The following is a 19,285-nucleotide window of genomic DNA, read 5'->3' as shown; positions in this document are numbered from 1 at the left end:
ACTGGAATTTGCCAGCTATGGTAAATGTAAGCTGTGAGCTGGGGATGATCGTGATAGAAGCTATTTTTGGTCATGCATATACGGTGTATAGCGCAAAGAGAAGCTTTCCATAGAATCGCCTCTTTCGCAATCTACAATACCTGTGCATTGTGCATGCATAGCTCTTTTGCGAGTTGCATAAAGCCTGCGTGCAGTTGATAACAGGTTCTATCTTAAGCCTGTGGCGTGCTGAATTCCAATGAGTGGCAGTCATCAAAATATCGCTTGTTGCACTCGAAAATGCTCTTGGGGTGTGAACTTGGTTTGCATCGCAGGAAATGCTGACAGGATTTGAAAGAAGGTGGAATTTATATCGCGGGTAGACCCCACCCGTCCCATGACTTGCATGGTCCATCCGTAAAATGGGTATCCTACTTCTCCAATTTGGTTTCAAAATCCCAACGGTCACTTGAAAGTTGTTCGCTTGTTCCTAAATAAAGCAATCGGATTAAGAGGTTAATTCCCAAAGAGTCGGAATCATCTTGCTAGCATCAGTGGCTTCCGTTGAAATGTGTGATGTATAAATATGGCCAATAGAGATGGCGCCGCAACCCAAGGTAGAGGTCGCTGATATCGTCGCAAAATTGTCCTATCTTGGTTCAGGAAACCCGGGAGGGCAAGGACATCATGTTTCAAATCCAGCAACGTATCCAAGTCACCCAACAAGCCAAATCAAGCAGCCTCGATTTTAACCTTCTGGGCGCAGCAACTGCCCATCTAGAAGGTATTGATATTCCGTGGGCGGGAACAGCGTATTCACGGCCTAAGCCACATGATGCGCAGGTGGATGGAGGAGTCTCAGGATTTGTATTTTCTTTCTTTTTTCTTTTTTTTTTTTTTGCTGCTTAATTTTTGCCGTTGGAGTCCAGATTCACGTACTCTCCACATGCCCGTTCTCGGAGACACCACCATAACTTACTGCGGAAGCTTTTGGGTGATTCACATGCGCTGCTCCCGAGACTCCATGCAATGCTGTAGCGTCACCCAGCGTCAACAGATGTCCACGGCTCAGGCTGTTTTCCAGTCTATACGGATTGCTTTGAAGTAATTCTTTGAAGCGCTTCATACAGAAAACTTCTCAAATCATAGATAACTGTAGCAGACATGGAACTCTAAGAGGCTGATGGTAAAATCGAGGATACTACTGAAAATAATGCAGGCTAGGAGGGCGGAAGATGAGGGGAAGCGGGGGTATAAAACACTAGAGCGGAGGCAAGGCAAGGGGGTTGTAATGTTGGGGGATGTGATGTGCTTGGTGGAAATAACGTTGAAGTACGGTGTATTCCCGGAGCGGCGATAAATCTCCATGACGCAGATGCTTAGATGTATATCTGGAAGGTTTGTTTACCGGGGCATCCTCATTCATTTATCTCAAATGAAAAGCCTGCACTAGTAGTTGACATGCCCCTGATTAAGAGCGCACCAATCTCAGTCCAGCCGCCGAATCCATGCTTTATCTGCTGACAGCCCACTAAAATGCGTCTAATGTGAGGGGACTTCCACGCCGGTAAGCCCGGTTAAGAGAGACCAACCCCGTTCAGAACCGGAGGCCCCGCTTCAGTTGGCTTTTGGTTGAGGTTGGTTATGCGCGTCTTAGAGGTGAGGGAGTCAACAATGCCTGTTTTGGCCAGCTCGCGACGCGGGATCCGGTTCTCTTGGGTTGCACTGTGCTGGAAGCAGGAACACTCTTATGATATATCACCCTGCAGCCGAGTACATTACAAAAATGCATATCTCGATTGAGATGTATTTGATTCTAGATCCGCCAGTTTCGCTTGCATTGAAAGGGACGGAAAGTCTCAAGAACACGAACATCAAACAAAGGCTCGTCTCCCCTTATTCCAGGCGCTGTACGGAGTCCACAGCCCGTGGTGGGCCTGCATCTCAGATCAGTTGCCGCATTGCGTCAACTCGTGTCAGCCATCTCATCGCCACGCCCATCAGCGCTGTTCCTGATTGCTGACTATCCATGTTCGATGCCAAACGATCTAAAAAAAAGTTAACACAGGTGGTTGGTCGAAATGCACCCAGTGGTAACGAACTTGTCGGGGCAGCGAACTCGTCAGCCAACCAGAGCGAAACTAACTCGCCGCCCTCCGATCTCTAGCTGGCATCGCGACAAGTAAAAACTCGACCTCCGCACTGACAGCCTTGGTGCTGTCTCTGGGGGGAATGGTCCGTTGACAATTTATTTGGTCTTTTCCCACTCAGCATACGGGGTGGGCTTGGTCGTACAGGGGGGAATGGAGGTGCGGCACGGGCAGGAGAGGAAGAATTCATCGTAATCAATTTATCCTTGAGCGGATTTCCTGTGGACTGCGTAGCGCCTTGTTCCCTGCCTTGTGCCCTTGCCGCTGACTGTGGTGCGTTTCAGCACCCTCCATTTTTATCTTTCGGCAAATCCCCCTCTCTCCGTCGGCTTTGTTGCTTTCTTGTGAATTTTCATCTTTGCTGTTCAGTTTTTGCGCGCGGTTCAGGCTTCGCCTTCGGGGGTTTTTGTTTAACTTTCTTCGATGATACATTACAGGGCCTTAACCGAGATTTGAGTCCCTGACCTGTCAGTTTCTCTCTCGTCCTTTTGGTTTTGCTTGAAAAACTTGACGTTGGAAGTTGTCGACACTTGATTTATATTCTTTGTGTTATCAGACATCTCTGTTGTACTGTGCAACTCCGAACCATATAGTTTGCTTCTGTCCTCGCTCTTTTCTTCCTTGGCTGTGGATTGTTACTTAGTTCTGTGATTCTACTGGGTGAGTTTGAGTAACTCGATAAAGCAACACTATAAAAACCCCTTTCCAAATTGCTCTTTGCATTCCTCCCTTCGAAACCAGCCAGAAACACCGTTGTTGATTTGGGTTTCCCATCCCACAGCTCCCGTGCCATACTGCCGCGGAGGACTAGAACCATAAGTATGGACTGTTTCGGGGGTTTAGTACCATGGATCAAATCCATCCATCGACGGCGGCGAAAGAACTCAAAGCGATTGGTGATCGTGAGTACTCACAACAATCAGCAGTGGGTTTGGTGTCATACTCATACGCATTGTTTCCCTCTCAGGGCCACCCAACGGATTTCCGACGCGTAGAATTCACGATGCCTCAGTATGATAAGGAGTATGTCGTCCAGTTGAGTTGGCACTTTGCGGGACAAGGCCCTAGTCTCAATTGCTAAAAGCATTGCTAAATGCTAACTCATCTGAGCAGAGATGCATTGTCGGACAACACCCCCAGTGACTCCAGCGCGCTTTATCACGTGTCGAAGCGAGAAAAGCTTTACCATGAAGCCAAGCTGTTGAAGGAAAAGCTGACCGAAAATACGGACGTCGTCCGTTTAAGACTCCTGCGGCAGCACACATAAACAGTGTTCCAATCGACGAGAGACTATGAAAATGTTAGATTTTAAGACGCATGACGATTTTAGGTTCGCATTTAGGAGGAAAGACCCATGATGTTTCCATTTATCATGACTTGTTGAAGATGAAAATGGAGAGAGTTATGAATGGTTTTGGAATACGACGCTTAACGAATTTTGAGAGGAGGAATGAATTTTTTTGCTTGCTTTCGTGCGCATCTCACAATATGAATGTTGGGACTTCATTGAGGCGGGATTTTTTGGATTTTGCATCTTTTCCATGGCGTTTATTGGATGAGGTTTCTGATGGCGATCGTTTGCGATGTTGGTATTTGTTATTGCTGATTTCATATTCCTTTATTTCTGTTGATTGTTCATCATCTGAATCATCGAGTAATCTCATTATTCTACTTGTGTGTTTTGGAGGAGCAGAGGTGCTATGTCGGCGGCTTTTTGAGTGGCCAGACTCATACGATGCTTTTATATTTTCTTGTGGATCACATCGTGACGCCGGTTGTGCGTTCGTATTCACAGACAATGAATCTGCCGTATAGGCATTGCTCCTAATTGACGCAGGCCTTTGTTTCGCTGTGGGTATCCGAACAGATTTCGACCTCTGGGGTTGAGCATCAAGATCATCATCGTCACCCGTAGATTCACTGACCATATCGGGGTTGACATTCGCTCCCATCGTCGATGTGGGGTATTCATTTCGGCTCTTTTTAGCACCCTTTCCAGGTAAGTCAACTGGAGCCTTCGAAAAACCTAATGCGGCCCGAGTCGTGGACCGGATGCCGTGTAAGCCGAGCAATGGAAGGTGCTTCCTTTGATGTGTCATCAAATTTTGCAACGAAGTCCCCATCCAAGGATCATCAAATTTATCCTCTTCGCTCTCAAGACCTTCATCTTCGACCTCGGAGTCCACAGGGGGCCGCCCAGCAACTCGTTTAAGTTCACTCAGAGCAGCCTTATGCTTCATTGAGTTTTCTTCAGACTGCATGTTCTTCTTAGCTTCAGCACTCAAAATACTTTTCGTACTCGTAGGTCGAACTAGAGCATTAATGGCTTTGGCATTCTTGGCTTTTGCCTCGTTCTTTTTACGCACATATTCGGCATGGTGCAGATGACGAGTAAAGGTCTGTGCGGTCGCTAGAAATTCGTCTTCGACCATAATATACTGATCGTCGTTATCTAAGCCTTCTTTCATAAATCTATATCTTATTAGTTACCTTGCCATGCTGCAGGGGGATGAGGAAACACAAACTCTACAGGCGGTAGTTCAAGTGGTGGGGAGGTAGAAGGAGTTCGCACTATTACGTTAGTATATGAGGATTAAAGGAATCAACAGAGAGATCACGTACAAATCTGAGGCGGGGTGCTCTTAGGGGTTGGCGTATTTTCCAATCTTGTGCCAGTTGCATGCCTTGATTTTGACAGCCATTTGGTGCTGCTTGTCGAGGGAGTCGTGCTTTTCCTCTGTTTGTCGCCGACCTGCCATGGCAATGTCCGAGGCATACTGTTCAGGAAGTATGTAACGGAGTGGCTTGAATTCAAGAACCGTACGATTTTAGAGCGCGATGCGATGGTGTGGAGGGCAGAGACCCAATTTTAAAGATAGCTGCTCCGGTTTATTAAAAGCTGGCGTAACGCCATCAGTAGGGTTTGGGAACGGTATAGTGTGAACCGCATCCATCCCGTTTACAGCTATTCTGAACAATCTCTGAAGAGTTCAGTAGCTGGGTTGATTGGGTACAAATGGATGAGGCTTGGAACTGGAGGTTGAGGAATGTCCACGGTGGTTATGCTCTAATCTTTAAGAAGCCTAGCGTATCTAACCTTAATCCCAGGACATGCCAAGAGTCGAAATGGGACGTCTGCTGCTGATGCTTCATTATTTGCTCATTAACAGTTGGCGAATCTGATCGCTTAAATTATTACGTATTTTGCATAGTGGAAGAGCACGACAAGACTGTAGCCATTTATCCTCTTCGCGAGGCAACGGGTGAGAGGAGAACAACGGGTGAGAGGAGAAGAGCAACAAAAGGACCAGTGGCGCTGTACATATAAAGTATCAGGAAGCACAAGAAAAAAAAAAGGGAATTAAGTCAGGTTAAGGAAAATATGGTGGTATCATTGGGCACGAGCTATTTAGTCTGTTGTGCTGGTTTAAATCGCAAAAATTCCCTTGCCTGTAAAATCACATTCGAAAAGTAAAGGGAGACAAATGCCTACTACCATTCATCAAGCATTCTATCAAGCCTTCCATCAAGACTTCCGTAGAGAAAAATGCCGAACTCCATATGCGCCTTTCCTGTATGACATTGCGAAGACTGAAAACAAAAATGGCAACCTAGCTCCAGCACCAGTTCATACCTCACCCGGGCGCTTGCTATTACAACTCACAATTTTCACCTTATCCGCGTGAACAGTGGTCTGATTATCGAGCTTGAAGGTGGCATCTTTAATGAGGAACGTCCAGACCTCGTCACAGAAGCGATAGGTATCCAAATGGCCCTTCAACGAATGTCCAAAAGAGATTAGCCAAATTGCAACACCAAATAGGAGCCAGGCCACCGGAATGGGTATCAACCTTACCTTGAAAGAGAGCCTGGCTTTAACTTTATCAGCAAGGACCTCTGTAATGACGCGATCGAAATTTGACAGTATCTTCATCGCAAGCTGAGGTTCGATTCGCCCCTCGTTGATCAAATCATCAAGAGTATCCGTGAGAGACAAGCCAATACTAAGAGAGGCGTGTTAGCGGATATTCATACTAATTAGTAAGTTGTGACATGCAGTACCTGCTGCCGCGATAAAGCTCGTAATATGCCTGAGCACTCATTGTCGCGGTTCGGCTAGGTGGTTGAACTGGCTTTTGGATGGTTCAAGAGGAGACAGCCATATATCATACAGATGTATTTGTCACGTGATTACGAATATGTCACGTGTCTAGTATCATTACCTCGAGAGCTTCCAGACGGAACGCAAAAAGGCACATTTAAAAGGAACATTTCTCGCAGCCAGAAGAAATGTTTGACTATACATTTAACTATTAGTGCGAGGTTTATATAATTCGCGAACCCTCCCCTTCTGATAACGCCGTTGTCCGGTGAAGTTGGGCACTGATACAGCTGTCCCTCAATCGAGCAATAGCATCTCCGTCGATATAATAATGGCTTTGCGCGGAAACCTTACCATGAGGCTACAGGCATTCAAATGAGACGTAGGTCAGGATTTATGATTCAGTCCAATCACACAAGAACGGCGAAAACAGTCGCCCTAGGTGGGCAAGAACTACATGAAGGAGATGATGGGCGAAGGCAGCCTGTCTGCACAGAAAACCAGTGACCATAAAACGATCAGCTAAATCCATTTTGTTTGGATTAACTTTGACGCGACTGCGTATGAAGTTTGGCATTGGAACGATATATTGGTCACTCAATTTCCAAAACTCTTTTGGAGCAATTTATATCCCTGTGGCAATGGAGCGACTTTGTCATACGGTCAAATATGGGAAAGCGAGCCATTTCAATTTTCATTACTCTCTGGCATGTCGGTCCTCGGAACCAACATAATGTCAACCGTTTGCTGATGCTGCTGGACAATTTTTAGCGTCACCCACAGAGGTACCAGACCCAAAAGCAAACACGAGGAGCGGAGACTTGCTTTTTCCATCAGCCATATGTAGGGCTTGGCTTGTGAAGTAAATAATACGAGCCATAAACCAGGCAGTGCTGAACAGACATTATTAGCTCGGTTCTTTCGAATATCTTGCTTCAAATCAGTCCACTAACTTGGGTTGGGTTTGCTATTGGCAGCGAGGTGAATACTCCAATGACATCAATTACGCAGAAGAATCCAATTCCCTCGAAGAGATCGGCGCCTTGAAAGTCTGGTTATCCTTATTTCTTCGTCAATCGACCAAATACCCCGAATGTCTAAGCTCTTCGCAAGAGGCCATTTGGATTCTTGAGACATTTCACTCTTGGCACGAGGTTTCGAACGAACCATTTCATGGAGATTGTGTCTAAGAACAAGCGATGGACAACGAAATACTTCGCCAATCTTGCATGCCCACCCTGCATGCCCACTACCATGCAGTTTCGGCCTTGCAATGTGCTGATTGTTTTGAATCCAAGATGCCCTTCTCCTCTTCTGGGGCGAAGCATCTTCTGTGAACAATTTCCTCCAATTCCCGGATCAGCCATTGGTCTAACCAGGGCTGTTGTTAAAGACAATGAATAACTCCTTTCCGGAGACGAAGAGATAAAAAGGAGAAAAGCTCCCTGACCCTCGATCTTCAATGTTTTGACCATCGTCGATATTAAACTTAGGTTTCCAGTCCTTAACCCCCTTCATAAAAGGAGGATATTTCAGAGGTTTCAAGTCTTTACTCCTCAAAAGAAAACATGAAGTCAAGCGTTGGAGTTTTATTCGCGCTCGCTCTCTCTTTGGCACCTTTCAGGTGTGTTGAACAGACCCTGGTCAAGCCTTGAACCACATTCCTTATATGCTCGACATACTGCATTTCTTTTGCCGTATCTTTCCTTTTCCATGTGTACTTGTTCACCTTGGCACCTCCATCACTCATTTTCCAAAGACCGCAACCCATTCCGGAACTAACCACTAAACAGCTCTGCTATCCCCGCTCCCGCAGATGCTCAAATCACTCCGCCGCCCGGATACATCAAGCCCTGCTACACTCATACAACCACTTTTGACCAGACAACCTGCCCGGTGACGACATGCATCGTCATGCCATGCATCAGCATTACGACCTCCACCACTCCATGTCTAACCCTCTCATGCTCGGAGACTCCCACGATAACCCGATTCCGGCCATGTCCCACCACTTGCCGAACCGGGTGCTATACGTCCACGTCTTACGTGACGCCCCCTATCTGCCCTCTTTAAAGCTCATAGGTCAGCATCTATTAGGTACGGATGTGCCTAGGATAAGGGCTTAGGCATCGCACGCTGGACCCTGCTCTTTTGAGCCGGTGAGGAATGGCGATGTCAAGGACAAAGAGTGCAGCAGGCATCTAATAATGGTGAGTTTGGCGGCAGGGAGGATGGGGGTTAGGTAGAAATGGCTTATCATGTATTTCGATCCCGCCGCTGTTCACTGCTCTTCATTGCTGCTAAAGTAACATGCATTCCTTGTTCTTGCCGTGATGGTATACAGGGACATATATTCAAAAATAGATTGCTTACCACTACCCCTCCCCGGGGACTCCTGAATGAATATATTTATTGTCTTTTTCTATTTTTTTTTACCCCCATGCCACCCCGAACATCATCAATTAATCCTACGTATTCTACTTCCTTCTCTACGAAACCATTCCTTCCTCTTTCCGTACGTACAAACCCGCACGTTCCAAATAATACCCAGACGTACCCATCAACGTGAGGTAATAATTCCCATTCCATGGATGCTCGCTCCATCGTTCATGCACAAAAAGTAAAGATATGTTTTAAAAAAAAATTAAACAAAATGAAAAATGAAAATGAAACTGACATAAGCATACGTTACACCCTAATCGACCTTGCTGATCCATATCTACCCAGAGCATAGGAAGCCATCCCTTGCCATAAAATAATAATAATCGTCTGTATGAGAAAACGAAAACCTCATGGGGGCCACGTAACGTAAGGCTTAACGGACCGCCCTGTTCGACAACCCTTCCTTTTTTTTTTTTTTTGTGGTTCTGTTCTTTGCTTTGGATTTACAGGGCCGGGATCCTATCTATGGGTTATACCATACCATTCATTCGCATTCCTTCCTGCCCACCATTCGGGATATCCAAGGCTAATTGGATCAACAAAATGGTCTGGGGGTTTTTTCGGGAGGGAGGCCCGGGTGCTGCCTTTGGGAAACTGGCAAATTTGTAACGCTATCTATCTCGAGTGGGTGATTTTTTTTTTTTTTTTTTTTTCAATTATTCACCCTTGCGGATAACTTTGGCGTGTGTATATATTGCAGGAGGATATTTCGCGAGGTTTGCGTCATTTTTTTTTATTTTATTCCGTGCGTGATTGAAACGTCCAACTCTTTCGTTTCCAATAGCCCAAGCCAAAGATCTTTTTGAACAAAATAAAATTAAAATTAAAAGCAATGGCAGGCGGGTTAAAAACAACAGGGATGAAAACGCGTATCTATATCATGGTAGTAATTTCACGGGGGCTAATGCAAAAGTGAAAAAAAAATGAAGATCGGAAGTCGCCAGAATGGGAATAAAAGAAAGGATAAAAAAATATGATGGAAAGACGAAAGAGGTCAAAAGGAAAGAGACGATGGAAAGTAAACATGGTGCAAGGAGCGGGATATTAATTACAACGCCCTTGTTGCTGCAAAAAGATGAAAGAGCAGAAAATAGCCCTAAGGGGAAACAGAAAATTCAATAGGATTTGGGGGCTTTTATGCTGTTATCAAACATAAGAAATAATAGATGTTAAAAAAAGACAACTAATTTAGTTAGCCCTTTCATGATTTTGCCAACTTTTGAGAAAGAATACGGAACTGTTGGGGGGAAGAGGGGTCGCGGCAGGACATAGGTACAAGGGGGAAATCGGGGAAAGGGGGACGGAAGGGAAACGTGAAAGTATAGCGTAAAAAAGGGACGAGGGAGTTCAATCAGATCACCCCAGCCACCAAGTTCGCTGGTTCATGTGCATCCAGTCCGCCATGCCTCCAAACGTCTCCGCGTCTGGCTAAAACCATCAACAGCTCTAGAACATCCCCTCTTTGGGCAACTTTCCCATGCTATATACCTTCCTCCTCATCGGTTTCCAGAGGCAAGCATCCCAGCTAAGACGCCAGCTCCAATAATGCCACCATCTGACGCCTCCCGGAGAAACACCGACTTGCCGCTCTCCTGCGGTCCATCCCAAATCACCAACCTGTCAATGAATTGCTGACACGTCTCCTTGAAACGCGGGTACCGCTGAATAATGCCGCCGGTGTATGCGACGACTAGTTCCTCAGGCCCAGATTGCCAGTTAGACGGCACGGACTCGACGATAGGAACAATGTGGCCGTCGCTGCCAGCCTTAGCAGCAGCGGCCGCACTATGGGCAGCTAGTTTAGAGTTTACTGCGTGTACAATATCATTAGGGGAGGCTCCATTATTAACGGATGAAGCCATGAAGTTTGAGTGTTGGCGCGGAGTTGGGTCGTTGTAATCGCGGAGTTTGAGTTCCCCCTTGCATGCGAGCAGGCCAATAACAGCAGCAGCGATTAACCCTGCAGACCGGGTCTGGACAGCCTGGGCGACCTTCCTAAATGCCCGTGCGGAATTGAGATCCCAGCTCCAGTCGCTGGATTCGGGTGGGGGCAAAGTCTCTGTCAGATACCGGACCAGCTCGAGGTCGGACTGTATTTGGGCAACAGACGATGATAGGTACGTGGTGGAGAGTGCGTATTCCTGGATAAGGTTCGCTGGCAGTTCCTTCTTTGAGAGCCCAACAAAGTTGGTGAGGTAATCGTAAAATATAATCCGGACCAGTTCGCCAATATAGCGGCCGCCAGTCATGTACTCGAAAGGCTGGAAGCCAGGTCTAGCGCAGGCCTCGTCTAATATGGTATCCCATTTCGTGGTGATGTTCAGCTCACGGAGAGGGGGCGCAGCACCGTTAATGGTCCATTCAGTGTTAATTATAGTTTCCATAGCGTCCGGATGTCGAGATGAAACGTGTTTTGCCTTTGACTCGTGCAGGTCCTTCAAACTCATGGGGATCGTGGCATTGCAACCAGTTCCGACAATTATACCCATCGCAACACGGCTGTTTGGTAGGGACTTCACCAGATAAGCCAGTGATGCTAGTGTAGCAACTGTATCGTTAGTGATTGCCGCGATCTTTAGTTTTGGCAATGCAAAACGTTTCCGTCGCTTCGCTGACTGCCCCTCCTCTTCCAGCGGCCGTCTCGTATGCCTGTCATAGCCTGCCAACAAAATACCGCCTAAATCAAGATTTGAAGTTATAGCAAAACCTTTTCCCATTGGCATAAGCCGCGCTTCAGAGAGTGACTCTTGCCTAGTCGTGGTTAGTATTGAATCAAGTCATTGTTCCCAGAGTGGGGCAGCGTCGAATCCAACTCTACAAGAAGACCATCATTCGAAAGGAAAATATATGGGAAATCTATACAAACAGCACTTACATCATTGGAAAACTGAACGTGATTCCCATTTCGAGTTCTGCGGGGATAGGGGTTCCATTGGCCAAATTCGGGGCTAAGCTATCCGCTACCACCTCTGCTATGCAATCTCCAATCCACAAGAACAAATCTTCGGCTTTGTCCTGCTTCAGATGTTCCCCTATAGGCCATATCTTTTCTAATGTCCGATTCACCCGCTGCCTCTGCGCTCTCTGCATAGTATCGCGTGATGTCGGAGAATTGGAGTTCGTGGCATCACTATCCTTCGACTCGCCCAGTAGTTCAATAAATGCCACTCTAAGATTGGTTCCCCCAACATCGATCGCCAAATACTTCCCAGTTTCCTGACCAGTCGGTAACCTCGTTACTGGGGTGGGTAGAAATTGCTGGTCTGATGTCAGTGCAAGGTGACGGTATATATGTCGGAAGCGACAGGCGAGTTCATGGAGAGTGCTGTCGGATACCATGAGAGGCCGCAGGAATCTGTCGGTGGTGTCGTCGTGGTGTAGTTCGCCGGTATAACCATTATCCATTCCCTGGTCAGTGTAATTGCCATCGTACGACTCTGAATCCAGGCCATGATCAAGGTCATCCATAGCACTATGTTGCGACATCTCACAATCGCAACGTTGAAAATTGTATGGAGGGGTGACAATATTGCCGTAGGTAGTGCCTTTTCTCAAGCGATATATGTCCAGCAATGAGGAGGAGAGGTGGAATCCGGAAAAATAGAAGGCGGGGGTTGTTGCAACTTATTGCAACGAGGGGATTGACGGGCGCGAGTCCGGGAGTTGGGGGAAACGCAATAAAGTGTTCCACAGCAGAAACAGGCTTGAATTGCAAGTGACGCGGATGTAAATCTCCAGACCGACAATGAGCAAAAAGGATTGATGGTGCCCAGGTGGGGTTGAGAGAATTGTGGCTGTCGAGGCACTGTGTTTACACTTCTGACGGAGGGGCGTTTTTGACTTGGTCGAACTCTGGCTGATAAGGAGATCAAACAGCGAGGACAGGTAGTATTTAATGCGGATATGGAACATCGACGTGAAACGATCGTTTCAATCCGTTTAGGAAGCAGGAAGGGCAGACCGGAGGGAATCAGTCGGCGGATACGACCTTGCAAGAGATGGGGAATGGCAACTTTCTACACCGATGTGACCCTATGGAGGCAGATGGGGCGCCCTCACTCACACACCAGACCGAGACACGAGCCAGGCCAATTGCACCCGCAGGGAGAACAGCGCGACAGCAAAAACGGAGGGCCAGCTGGGGAGAAGCGAAGAGGGCACGGAAAGGAGCTGGTGGGAGAGGAGGAGAGGAGGAGGGATTCCGAGAAGTCGAAGATGTTGCCGTCGGTGCCTGTTCGCTACCAGCAGAATGCTTATCTGGGTCACTGACCACACAGCTCGAAGGGAGCGACCGACGTAACGTCCATGGACACGGCCGGGCAGCATCGCGACACGCATGATTGACTTTTTCTGTTTAGCTTTTGTTTTGTTTTTGCATCGGAATCTTGTTCTGCGGTCACAGTCCTCCGGGGGCTGCGGGCAAAAATACCAAGTGCCCCCAGTCCCCAGTCCCCAGGCATCTAAAATGCAACATAGCCAGGCTTGCCCCCGCGATGGCCATGTTACATATAGACACAACCCGCCAGCAGAGCTTCCTATTTTTATCTTGCATTTGTTTATTTGTTTATTTGTTTATTTTATTTATTTGTTCATCCTGATTTCTCCTTGCACGTACGGGTTTTGTTTTGCCAGCAGCAGCACAACCACAACCAACCTCCACCACCAAACTTGCCCATGCTTACGGCGTGTTTGGCCCCTCCGAAACTCTACCTAAGCTCCAATGAAAAATAAGCGATTGCGCCTTGGCTAGTGACTGATTGGCTAACCTCGTGTGCAACATGTGTTGAGTTCTTTCGTCTGGCCTCGAGAATCTTTTAGCGGCTTCGATTTCGCTGTTCGGATTTGGCCAATTGAGGGCTCTGTTCAGTCAAAACAGTCCGCTAAACTATGCTCGCTACCGTTGTACTGTACATGCAGTACAGACAAATGGACTCGAATAGGCTGATGGAAGTCACACGGTGTTGCTGCTTTGTCTGAAAGATCTTGAGAAGGATTCAGAAGTAACATGACAGTGTTTCGAGGCGCGGTGATGCCTAAGGTCTCTATCAGGAGAGAATCGCATGATGGTTGTTCGACAGACCTCTGTCTCAGGCAAATCCAAAAAACCAAAGGAACATGAAGGGAGGGGTTACAGATAAACGTGGTTTTATGGAGACCGCTACTCCAACCGTATCGCGAACCCTACACCCCATATAGCCCCTAACTACATGGAACGCGGGTGTTATTTTCAATAGGGGCCCCTGAAAGATACGAACTGGAGTAGGTAATGAAGTGCTGTTGATCCTATATATATCACACCCAAGGGTTTTTCTGGGAGCAGAGAGTTGCACTGTACTGTACAAACATACATGAGCTATACGCATTACTGTGTCGAACTTCAACAACGCCAGCGCGGGACATGGGTATCCACTATATTACTAACACCCGTGTGCCCCTGACAGATAAAAATACACATCCCTCAAGTCAAGGATGGGTTGAGAGTGACTAGTCAGCGCGGTTTTGCGCATTTTTAATGAAGGATTGTGTGGTCTTGATGGTTCTACCACTGACGCGGGTTCTCTGGTCGAGATCCCAAACCATGTTCAACTGTAACCCCACATGGATTACAGCGTAAAACGGTTGCGGACGTGAACCAACATTGACAGAATGATAGGACTAATGGTGCATGGGAGATAAACATGGTAGGCTTAGGGTTAGCCGGGTGTAACAAAAATGAGGAAAGGTTCCTGAGTGAGATTTAGAAATCGTGCTCAACTTCCTTGAACCCACGTTCAACTGAATGTTCGGATATCAGCTGCGGACCGTGAATACATTTGCATGTGCTATGTAGCCCTGTAGAGCAGTTTAATCATCATTTAGCGGCATGCAAGTCGTGCAGAGATCACTACATGGGGCCCCCGATATCGCCGTCAAGGGCTCCAATACTAGCCAGGATTAAGTACCAAGCATGAGGTTCAAGAAATTGACGGATGCTCCGTTGCACCTGATCGCGATACCCATGTTTTATCGTCATCATTGATCTGCCCGTTTCAGCGGCCCCCGGTGGGATATGGTTCGGTAGTGATTGCCGGATTCACCCCTGGGCCCCGGCTTCGCTGATCTGCAAGAACAAATTCCCTGCCGCCTGCTCTGATTATCGTCCGTCCGCGTGGATGTCACCTCGGTTCGTTTCAAACCATCGCGATGGACCTTTGGCTGGATCAACAGGGCGCTTTTAAATTGACGATAAAAACGCTTAGTCTTGCGTGATTTGGCGGAGATATTCTGCCTTTCCCAAGCCACCTCGTTCGCGAACACTCCACATGCTGATTAGGCTTTGTTTTCGGCAGCTTCTCCAATTCTCTCTGGAAAGGACTTGAACTGATTGCCGCGGGTGATTGCTGTTGGATTTCGAGGTTGATCCGGTCGGGTTAGTTCGCTGTCCTATATTCTCAATTGCTGGAGCTATCTACATATATCTATGGAAGCCCTCTTTTCACCTTTTTCACCTCAACCGAAAGTACACTCAGCTGAAGTAGAGGAGAAGGAAGAAAAATATCGGGAATGCTTAGAACGTTCTCGTGGGCTATCCCTGGATCGCCCACCCCTGGGAGATGGGAGCAATACTGGAAACTCCACCACTGGATTTCCAGTTTTTCCGTCCCCTTTTTTGTCATCACTCGGCAGCAGTTAGCAGATTTCATGCAGGCGAATAGACCCGATATCCTGTTCACCCGGCTAGGATAGCTAGATGGCTTTTTATTTCTGTATCGGTTCGGTTCTAAAATGACGATGATAGGAATGCTGTAACTTAAGTGTCCTCTCGCTGGGACTGGGCGGAATGCAAGCCGCCGGGCAACTCTGTAATACCGGCCCTCATGATACAAAGCGAGTATATCTTTGAAGGATTTTCTCCAGCCAGCCGATATCATTCCTTGGGTTAACTATTGTAAAGTGGACATACGTTTGCTATCCTTCGTACCTACTAGTACGAGTACTAGTATGCCAATGGGTTCTCCCGGCGAAACCTGTCAATGAGAGCGAAGCTTCTAAGAGCAGCTTAGATCACCAGACCGGTCACGTGGCTTGGCAACATCTCCAGTCCACGGGTTGCTTTTATCTAGACTAAGTGCATTCAGTCAGTGTAGTTACGCAGTGAGGCCCTTTTCGAGAATTATCCGCCAGTTGCTTTGCTGCCTTGGAAGTCCGGTGCTGTGATTATATACGGAATCCTAAACATACAGGACAGAGCGCAACAAAACAAGACGAGCAGATCCGCGAGAACCACATGGACTATCCAGCCAGGCCACGGCGCTCCTCATTTCGACGCAGAGCATACCAGCTCATCCGCCGCTCATTAATTTTATCATGCATTTCCATGACTTTATTCGCCTTGATGCGCAGGCTGCCACTGCCAGCTGGATATATTGACATGTTTAGGAATGGGCGCGGAACCGTGGAATCAGTTTGGCCGCTCCGAGGGAGCTATCGTAACCACGGCCAGGGGACTGTAGGCGGTCGGGTTCCCCTGGAGGCACACATTATGAGCAAATGCCCCGATGCTAGCTACTGTCTTGATAAACTTATTGTCCCAGCTATGGCTCAAGTGTATCATAAAGTTGATTTCCGATTGTCCTTTATAGGAAGGTAGAACACATATTCTCTTCTCTGCCAAACATCCTTGTTTCTTATCATTCTACCGACGGTGCTAATCTAAACCCAACTAGGGCGTCGAATGAATCCTCAGATGTAATGTGCATGCACGGACCGGAGGAGTGTCTTGGTGACATGATTATTCTTTGCGCCGCTCACCTCCCGTTCCCTCCCAGCTCAGAGGCGTATAATAATACAACGCCGGTCGTGCGCTCGCTTGGTTTTGCCAACTGCTTGTTATCTTCGTATCAGAAGATACCTGAGCGAGCATTGGTTGAAAGCTGCGCTCTGGAGTTCGGCATTGACTTCAACGCTCTCAATGCCTGCCTCAGTCGCCAAGCCGATGAAGAGGACACCAAACGTATCGGCGTCCACGATTCGGGTGAAGCCAGCGGCCTTGCGCTGCTCAGGTCCGATTTCATTCGCAATGCTGCGCTGGGGATCCAAACGAGTTGTACCGTTCGCGTCAATAAGAAAACGTGGTGTATTCGTGACGGTGGTCAGTGGAAAGATTGCCAATCGCGTGGAGGCGAGGTCTCCTCGCTTGTTGAAGAAATCAACAGTCTTTATAACAACGGCTCGGAAACATTGATAAGACAGTCGGGGTAACTAAAATAACAAAAAAGAAAAGAAAAGAAAAGAAAAGAAAAACCATCCTACGCTAGCGTAGCTCCGCCTACCTTCGATATCCTTTGTGATATGGTTCTTGAATCGAACATCTCGACCATTCCTCATGCGCACTGTCAGTAAACCCTTTGTGTTAAAATATGATCCTATAATTGGTTGTGTACACTGTGTTTCCTTTTATTATCTTCTATATTTATACCATGTGCATTAATCCATGAATGATGTTGAATGCCCTGTCACAATATTTTCCTTTCTTTGTTTTTTTCTAACAGGAGATTTTTTTCACCTGACTATATCTCTCCAAGGCTATTTCTTCTTGTACTTTGCTGAATAGGAATCTTTATATATCCAACTGCGAGGCAATCCACTGAGGAGTTGTTGATATTTCATTGATTCAATAAATCCTGTTGAGCATATTGCATAACACTCCTCTTAATGAGTTTCTCGGCTGAAGAGTTTCTACTTTTCCTAACTCTGCTAAATTATGGCTACGGATCCTAGACCACCTGGTGGCAGCAATATTGCTACTAGAAGTCCTTTTTGTCATGGAGATGCTCTTCCTTTGATTGAGACTCTCTGGACTTTGTTGCGTCAAAGCAGATAGGAAAAGTTCTGCGATGTTAATTCTGGTTCTGTTTCCTCTTTATTCAACAAACAAGTCTAGCATCTAAAAGCTTTCAAGACTCAATGCCGCATAACCAATGGTTATATTAACTCACAACACACACACACCCCCATCCATAGAGGTCTGTTTTGATCTCAGCGCGTCTATCTTCTCCTACATCAACGTCTTTTCTTCGCGCCATACGGCTTCAATAACATTCTTCGAGACTTGTTTTGACACCCAGTCCAAGTCCAAAGCCACTGAGACCCCCTATCTTGAGAACGAGACATCCTCGAATCGAAGACGCAAATATCAGCATAGAAGATCCCATCATCCCATCACCCCCTTCTGTTCTCGTCATGTCTCCCGGTCACGCGATGTACGATGGCCCTGAGCTCGCCAATGGACAACACTCAACCCACAACGCCAACGCCAGGCTGGACCAGGAGTCCTTTGCCGTTGCTGAGAAGTACGGCGATGCTTCTTCTGTGAAACCGATGCTGTCAGAGTTTGTCAAGAATTCAGATCTCTTCCGTCTTCTCTATGAAGTGCTCGAACACCATGTGTCCCTGGTCAAGACGCGGTCACAGGCCTTGGAAGATGGCCAGATCACTATTTATGATAAAGCTCTGCTCAAGTTGTCTGAGAAGGGTGCTGGAACGTGCTATATGGGTGCGATCCAGTTGTTCCTTGAGGAGATTATGGGAATAAAGGGTGTTGAAACTGCCGACCTTGAAGCCCTGGTTGTCAAACATGTGGCTGTTAAGAGCTTGTTGGTAAATGGTATGTTTTGAGACATTTTGCCTAGAAAATTTCACTCAAATCATTTCGCTGTAGATTGAGAACGAGAAGCGGAGAATAAAATCAAAAACTAAATATGCAGCCCCATATACTAAACATTGTTCTCTCTATTTTAGCAACTCGCACCAACAACGAGCAAGCCATTGCCCGCATCCCAGCCCTTCCCGAAACGAAAGCTATCCCAAACGGCAAAGCCCAAGCCCAAACCCACGAGGATAAGGACGAGAACGGCCCTCTCAGCAACGCAACGGAGCTCAAAACCATCAAAGATAGCCTCTCCCGCATCCTAACAACCTTCTCCAACGCACAGAGGGAATACAAATTGATCTCAGAAAGCGACGTCGTCGCAAAGTCCCGCGCCGCCAAATTTCTCCGTGACACTGCTGAAAACGCCCTCAACTATTTGCATGCCCGCAACATGGAGCACGACATGGTCCCGACGCTGGAGGCGGCGTTCCAGATGGCGAAGGAGAAGGCAATCACGCTTAGCGGGGGGAGGAAACGGCCCTTTGAGATCCATGAGGTGGATTGTAGTCGTGTTGGGAAGACGGCTGCTTCATCAGCGGCGTCATCGCGGTATGGGAGGCGCTCTTCTCAGACTCGGTCGCGCTGCGCTCGTGCATCTCGACGTAGGGGTGATTGCTATCGTCCATACTGAAGGAGGTTTACGGTAAATTGCGTAGTAATACCCTCGTATGAGGTCTACTGGCCATGCCCATTTTGTACAAAGAGGCGCTGTCAAGACTCCTTCCATGTGTTTGACGTCCTGGATTTGGTGTTGTGGTGCTTTGAAAAATACAATGGACACATATCTTGTTGGCGGGATTATATGGCGCTTTTCTTGAAGAATGTGGGAAAGGTTGGCTGGGATTTATTTAGGAATAAAGGCTAAAATGGCAAACCGATTTTCGCAATGGCAATATTCGTCCGTAGTCTTTCATTCTATTG

At 47.2% G+C, this 19,285-nt stretch overlaps 11 protein-coding genes across 11 annotated transcripts; 6 read left to right on the top strand and 5 right to left on the bottom strand.

The window, feature by feature from the left end:
• Positions 1–666: 666 nt before the first annotated feature.
• HCBG_05037 (uncharacterized protein) lies at positions 667–2,165 on the top strand (the record flags this gene model as incomplete). Its single annotated transcript, XM_045432086.1, has 5 exons — positions 667–846; positions 1,199–1,316; positions 1,749–1,954; positions 2,048–2,100; positions 2,147–2,165. The coding sequence occupies 5 exons, from the start codon at positions 667–669 to the stop codon at positions 2,163–2,165; spliced, it is 576 nt and encodes a 191-aa protein (XP_045287298.1).
• Positions 2,166–2,976: 811 nt separating this feature from the next.
• On the top strand, positions 2,977–3,396 carry HCBG_05036 (uncharacterized protein; the record flags this gene model as incomplete). The annotated part of the gene is made up of 2 exons (XM_045432085.1): positions 2,977–3,152; positions 3,243–3,396. The coding sequence occupies 2 exons, from the start codon at positions 2,977–2,979 to the stop codon at positions 3,394–3,396; spliced, it is 330 nt and encodes a 109-aa protein (XP_045287297.1).
• Positions 3,397–3,610: 214 nt separating this feature from the next.
• Positions 3,611–4,905, bottom strand: HCBG_05035 (uncharacterized protein; the record flags this gene model as incomplete). The annotated part of the gene is made up of 3 exons (XM_045432084.1): positions 3,611–4,601; positions 4,655–4,700; positions 4,752–4,905. 3 exons carry the CDS (start codon positions 4,903–4,905, stop codon positions 3,611–3,613), a joined length of 1,191 nt encoding a protein of 396 aa, XP_045287296.1.
• Positions 4,906–5,495: 590 nt separating this feature from the next.
• On the bottom strand, positions 5,496–6,234 carry HCBG_05034 (transcription initiation factor iia small chain; the record flags this gene model as incomplete). Its single annotated transcript, XM_045432083.1, has 3 exons — positions 5,496–5,904; positions 5,986–6,133; positions 6,192–6,234. The coding sequence occupies 3 exons, from the start codon at positions 6,230–6,232 to the stop codon at positions 5,758–5,760; spliced, it is 336 nt and encodes a 111-aa protein (XP_045287295.1).
• A 1,565-nt stretch (positions 6,235–7,799) lies between these two features.
• On the top strand, positions 7,800–8,304 carry HCBG_05033 (uncharacterized protein; the record flags this gene model as incomplete). The annotated part of the gene is made up of 2 exons (XM_045432082.1): positions 7,800–7,855; positions 8,025–8,304. The coding sequence occupies 2 exons, from the start codon at positions 7,800–7,802 to the stop codon at positions 8,302–8,304; spliced, it is 336 nt and encodes a 111-aa protein (XP_045287294.1).
• A 1,088-nt stretch (positions 8,305–9,392) lies between these two features.
• Positions 9,393–12,159, bottom strand: HCBG_05032 (hexokinase; the record flags this gene model as incomplete). Its single annotated transcript, XM_045432081.1, has 2 exons — positions 9,393–11,424; positions 11,549–12,159. The coding sequence occupies 2 exons, from the start codon at positions 12,157–12,159 to the stop codon at positions 10,170–10,172; spliced, it is 1,866 nt and encodes a 621-aa protein (XP_045287293.1).
• Positions 12,160–12,671: 512 nt separating this feature from the next.
• HCBG_05031 (uncharacterized protein) lies at positions 12,672–13,013 on the top strand (the record flags this gene model as incomplete). The annotated part of the gene is made up of 1 exon (XM_045432080.1): positions 12,672–13,013. The coding sequence occupies one exon, from the start codon at positions 12,672–12,674 to the stop codon at positions 13,011–13,013; it is 342 nt and encodes a 113-aa protein (XP_045287292.1).
• Positions 13,014–14,410: 1,397 nt separating this feature from the next.
• On the bottom strand, positions 14,411–14,686 carry HCBG_05030 (uncharacterized protein; the record flags this gene model as incomplete). Its single annotated transcript, XM_045432079.1, has 2 exons — positions 14,411–14,495; positions 14,562–14,686. The coding sequence occupies 2 exons, from the start codon at positions 14,684–14,686 to the stop codon at positions 14,411–14,413; spliced, it is 210 nt and encodes a 69-aa protein (XP_045287291.1).
• A 296-nt stretch (positions 14,687–14,982) lies between these two features.
• Positions 14,983–15,989, bottom strand: HCBG_05029 (uncharacterized protein; the record flags this gene model as incomplete). The annotated part of the gene is made up of 4 exons (XM_045432078.1): positions 14,983–15,053; positions 15,280–15,317; positions 15,727–15,777; positions 15,895–15,989. The coding sequence occupies 4 exons, from the start codon at positions 15,987–15,989 to the stop codon at positions 14,983–14,985; spliced, it is 255 nt and encodes an 84-aa protein (XP_045287290.1).
• A 41-nt stretch (positions 15,990–16,030) lies between these two features.
• HCBG_05028 (uncharacterized protein) lies at positions 16,031–16,914 on the top strand (the record flags this gene model as incomplete). The annotated part of the gene is made up of 2 exons (XM_045432077.1): positions 16,031–16,299; positions 16,380–16,914. 2 exons carry the CDS (start codon positions 16,031–16,033, stop codon positions 16,912–16,914), a joined length of 804 nt encoding a protein of 267 aa, XP_045287289.1.
• A 981-nt stretch (positions 16,915–17,895) lies between these two features.
• Positions 17,896–18,995, top strand: HCBG_05027 (uncharacterized protein; the record flags this gene model as incomplete). The annotated part of the gene is made up of 2 exons (XM_045432076.1): positions 17,896–18,319; positions 18,454–18,995. The coding sequence occupies 2 exons, from the start codon at positions 17,896–17,898 to the stop codon at positions 18,993–18,995; spliced, it is 966 nt and encodes a 321-aa protein (XP_045287288.1).
• Between the last annotated feature and the right edge of the window lie 290 nt (positions 18,996–19,285).

The sequence above is a fragment of the Histoplasma capsulatum genome (genome assembly GCF_000150115.1).
Source record: "Histoplasma capsulatum G186AR genomic scaffold supercont2.6, whole genome shotgun sequence".
Lineage (NCBI taxonomy): Eukaryota > Fungi > Ascomycota > Eurotiomycetes > Onygenales > Ajellomycetaceae > Histoplasma > Histoplasma capsulatum.
The sequence above is the reverse complement of the archived record's forward strand: the minus strand, read 5'-3'. Positions and strand labels throughout refer to the sequence as shown.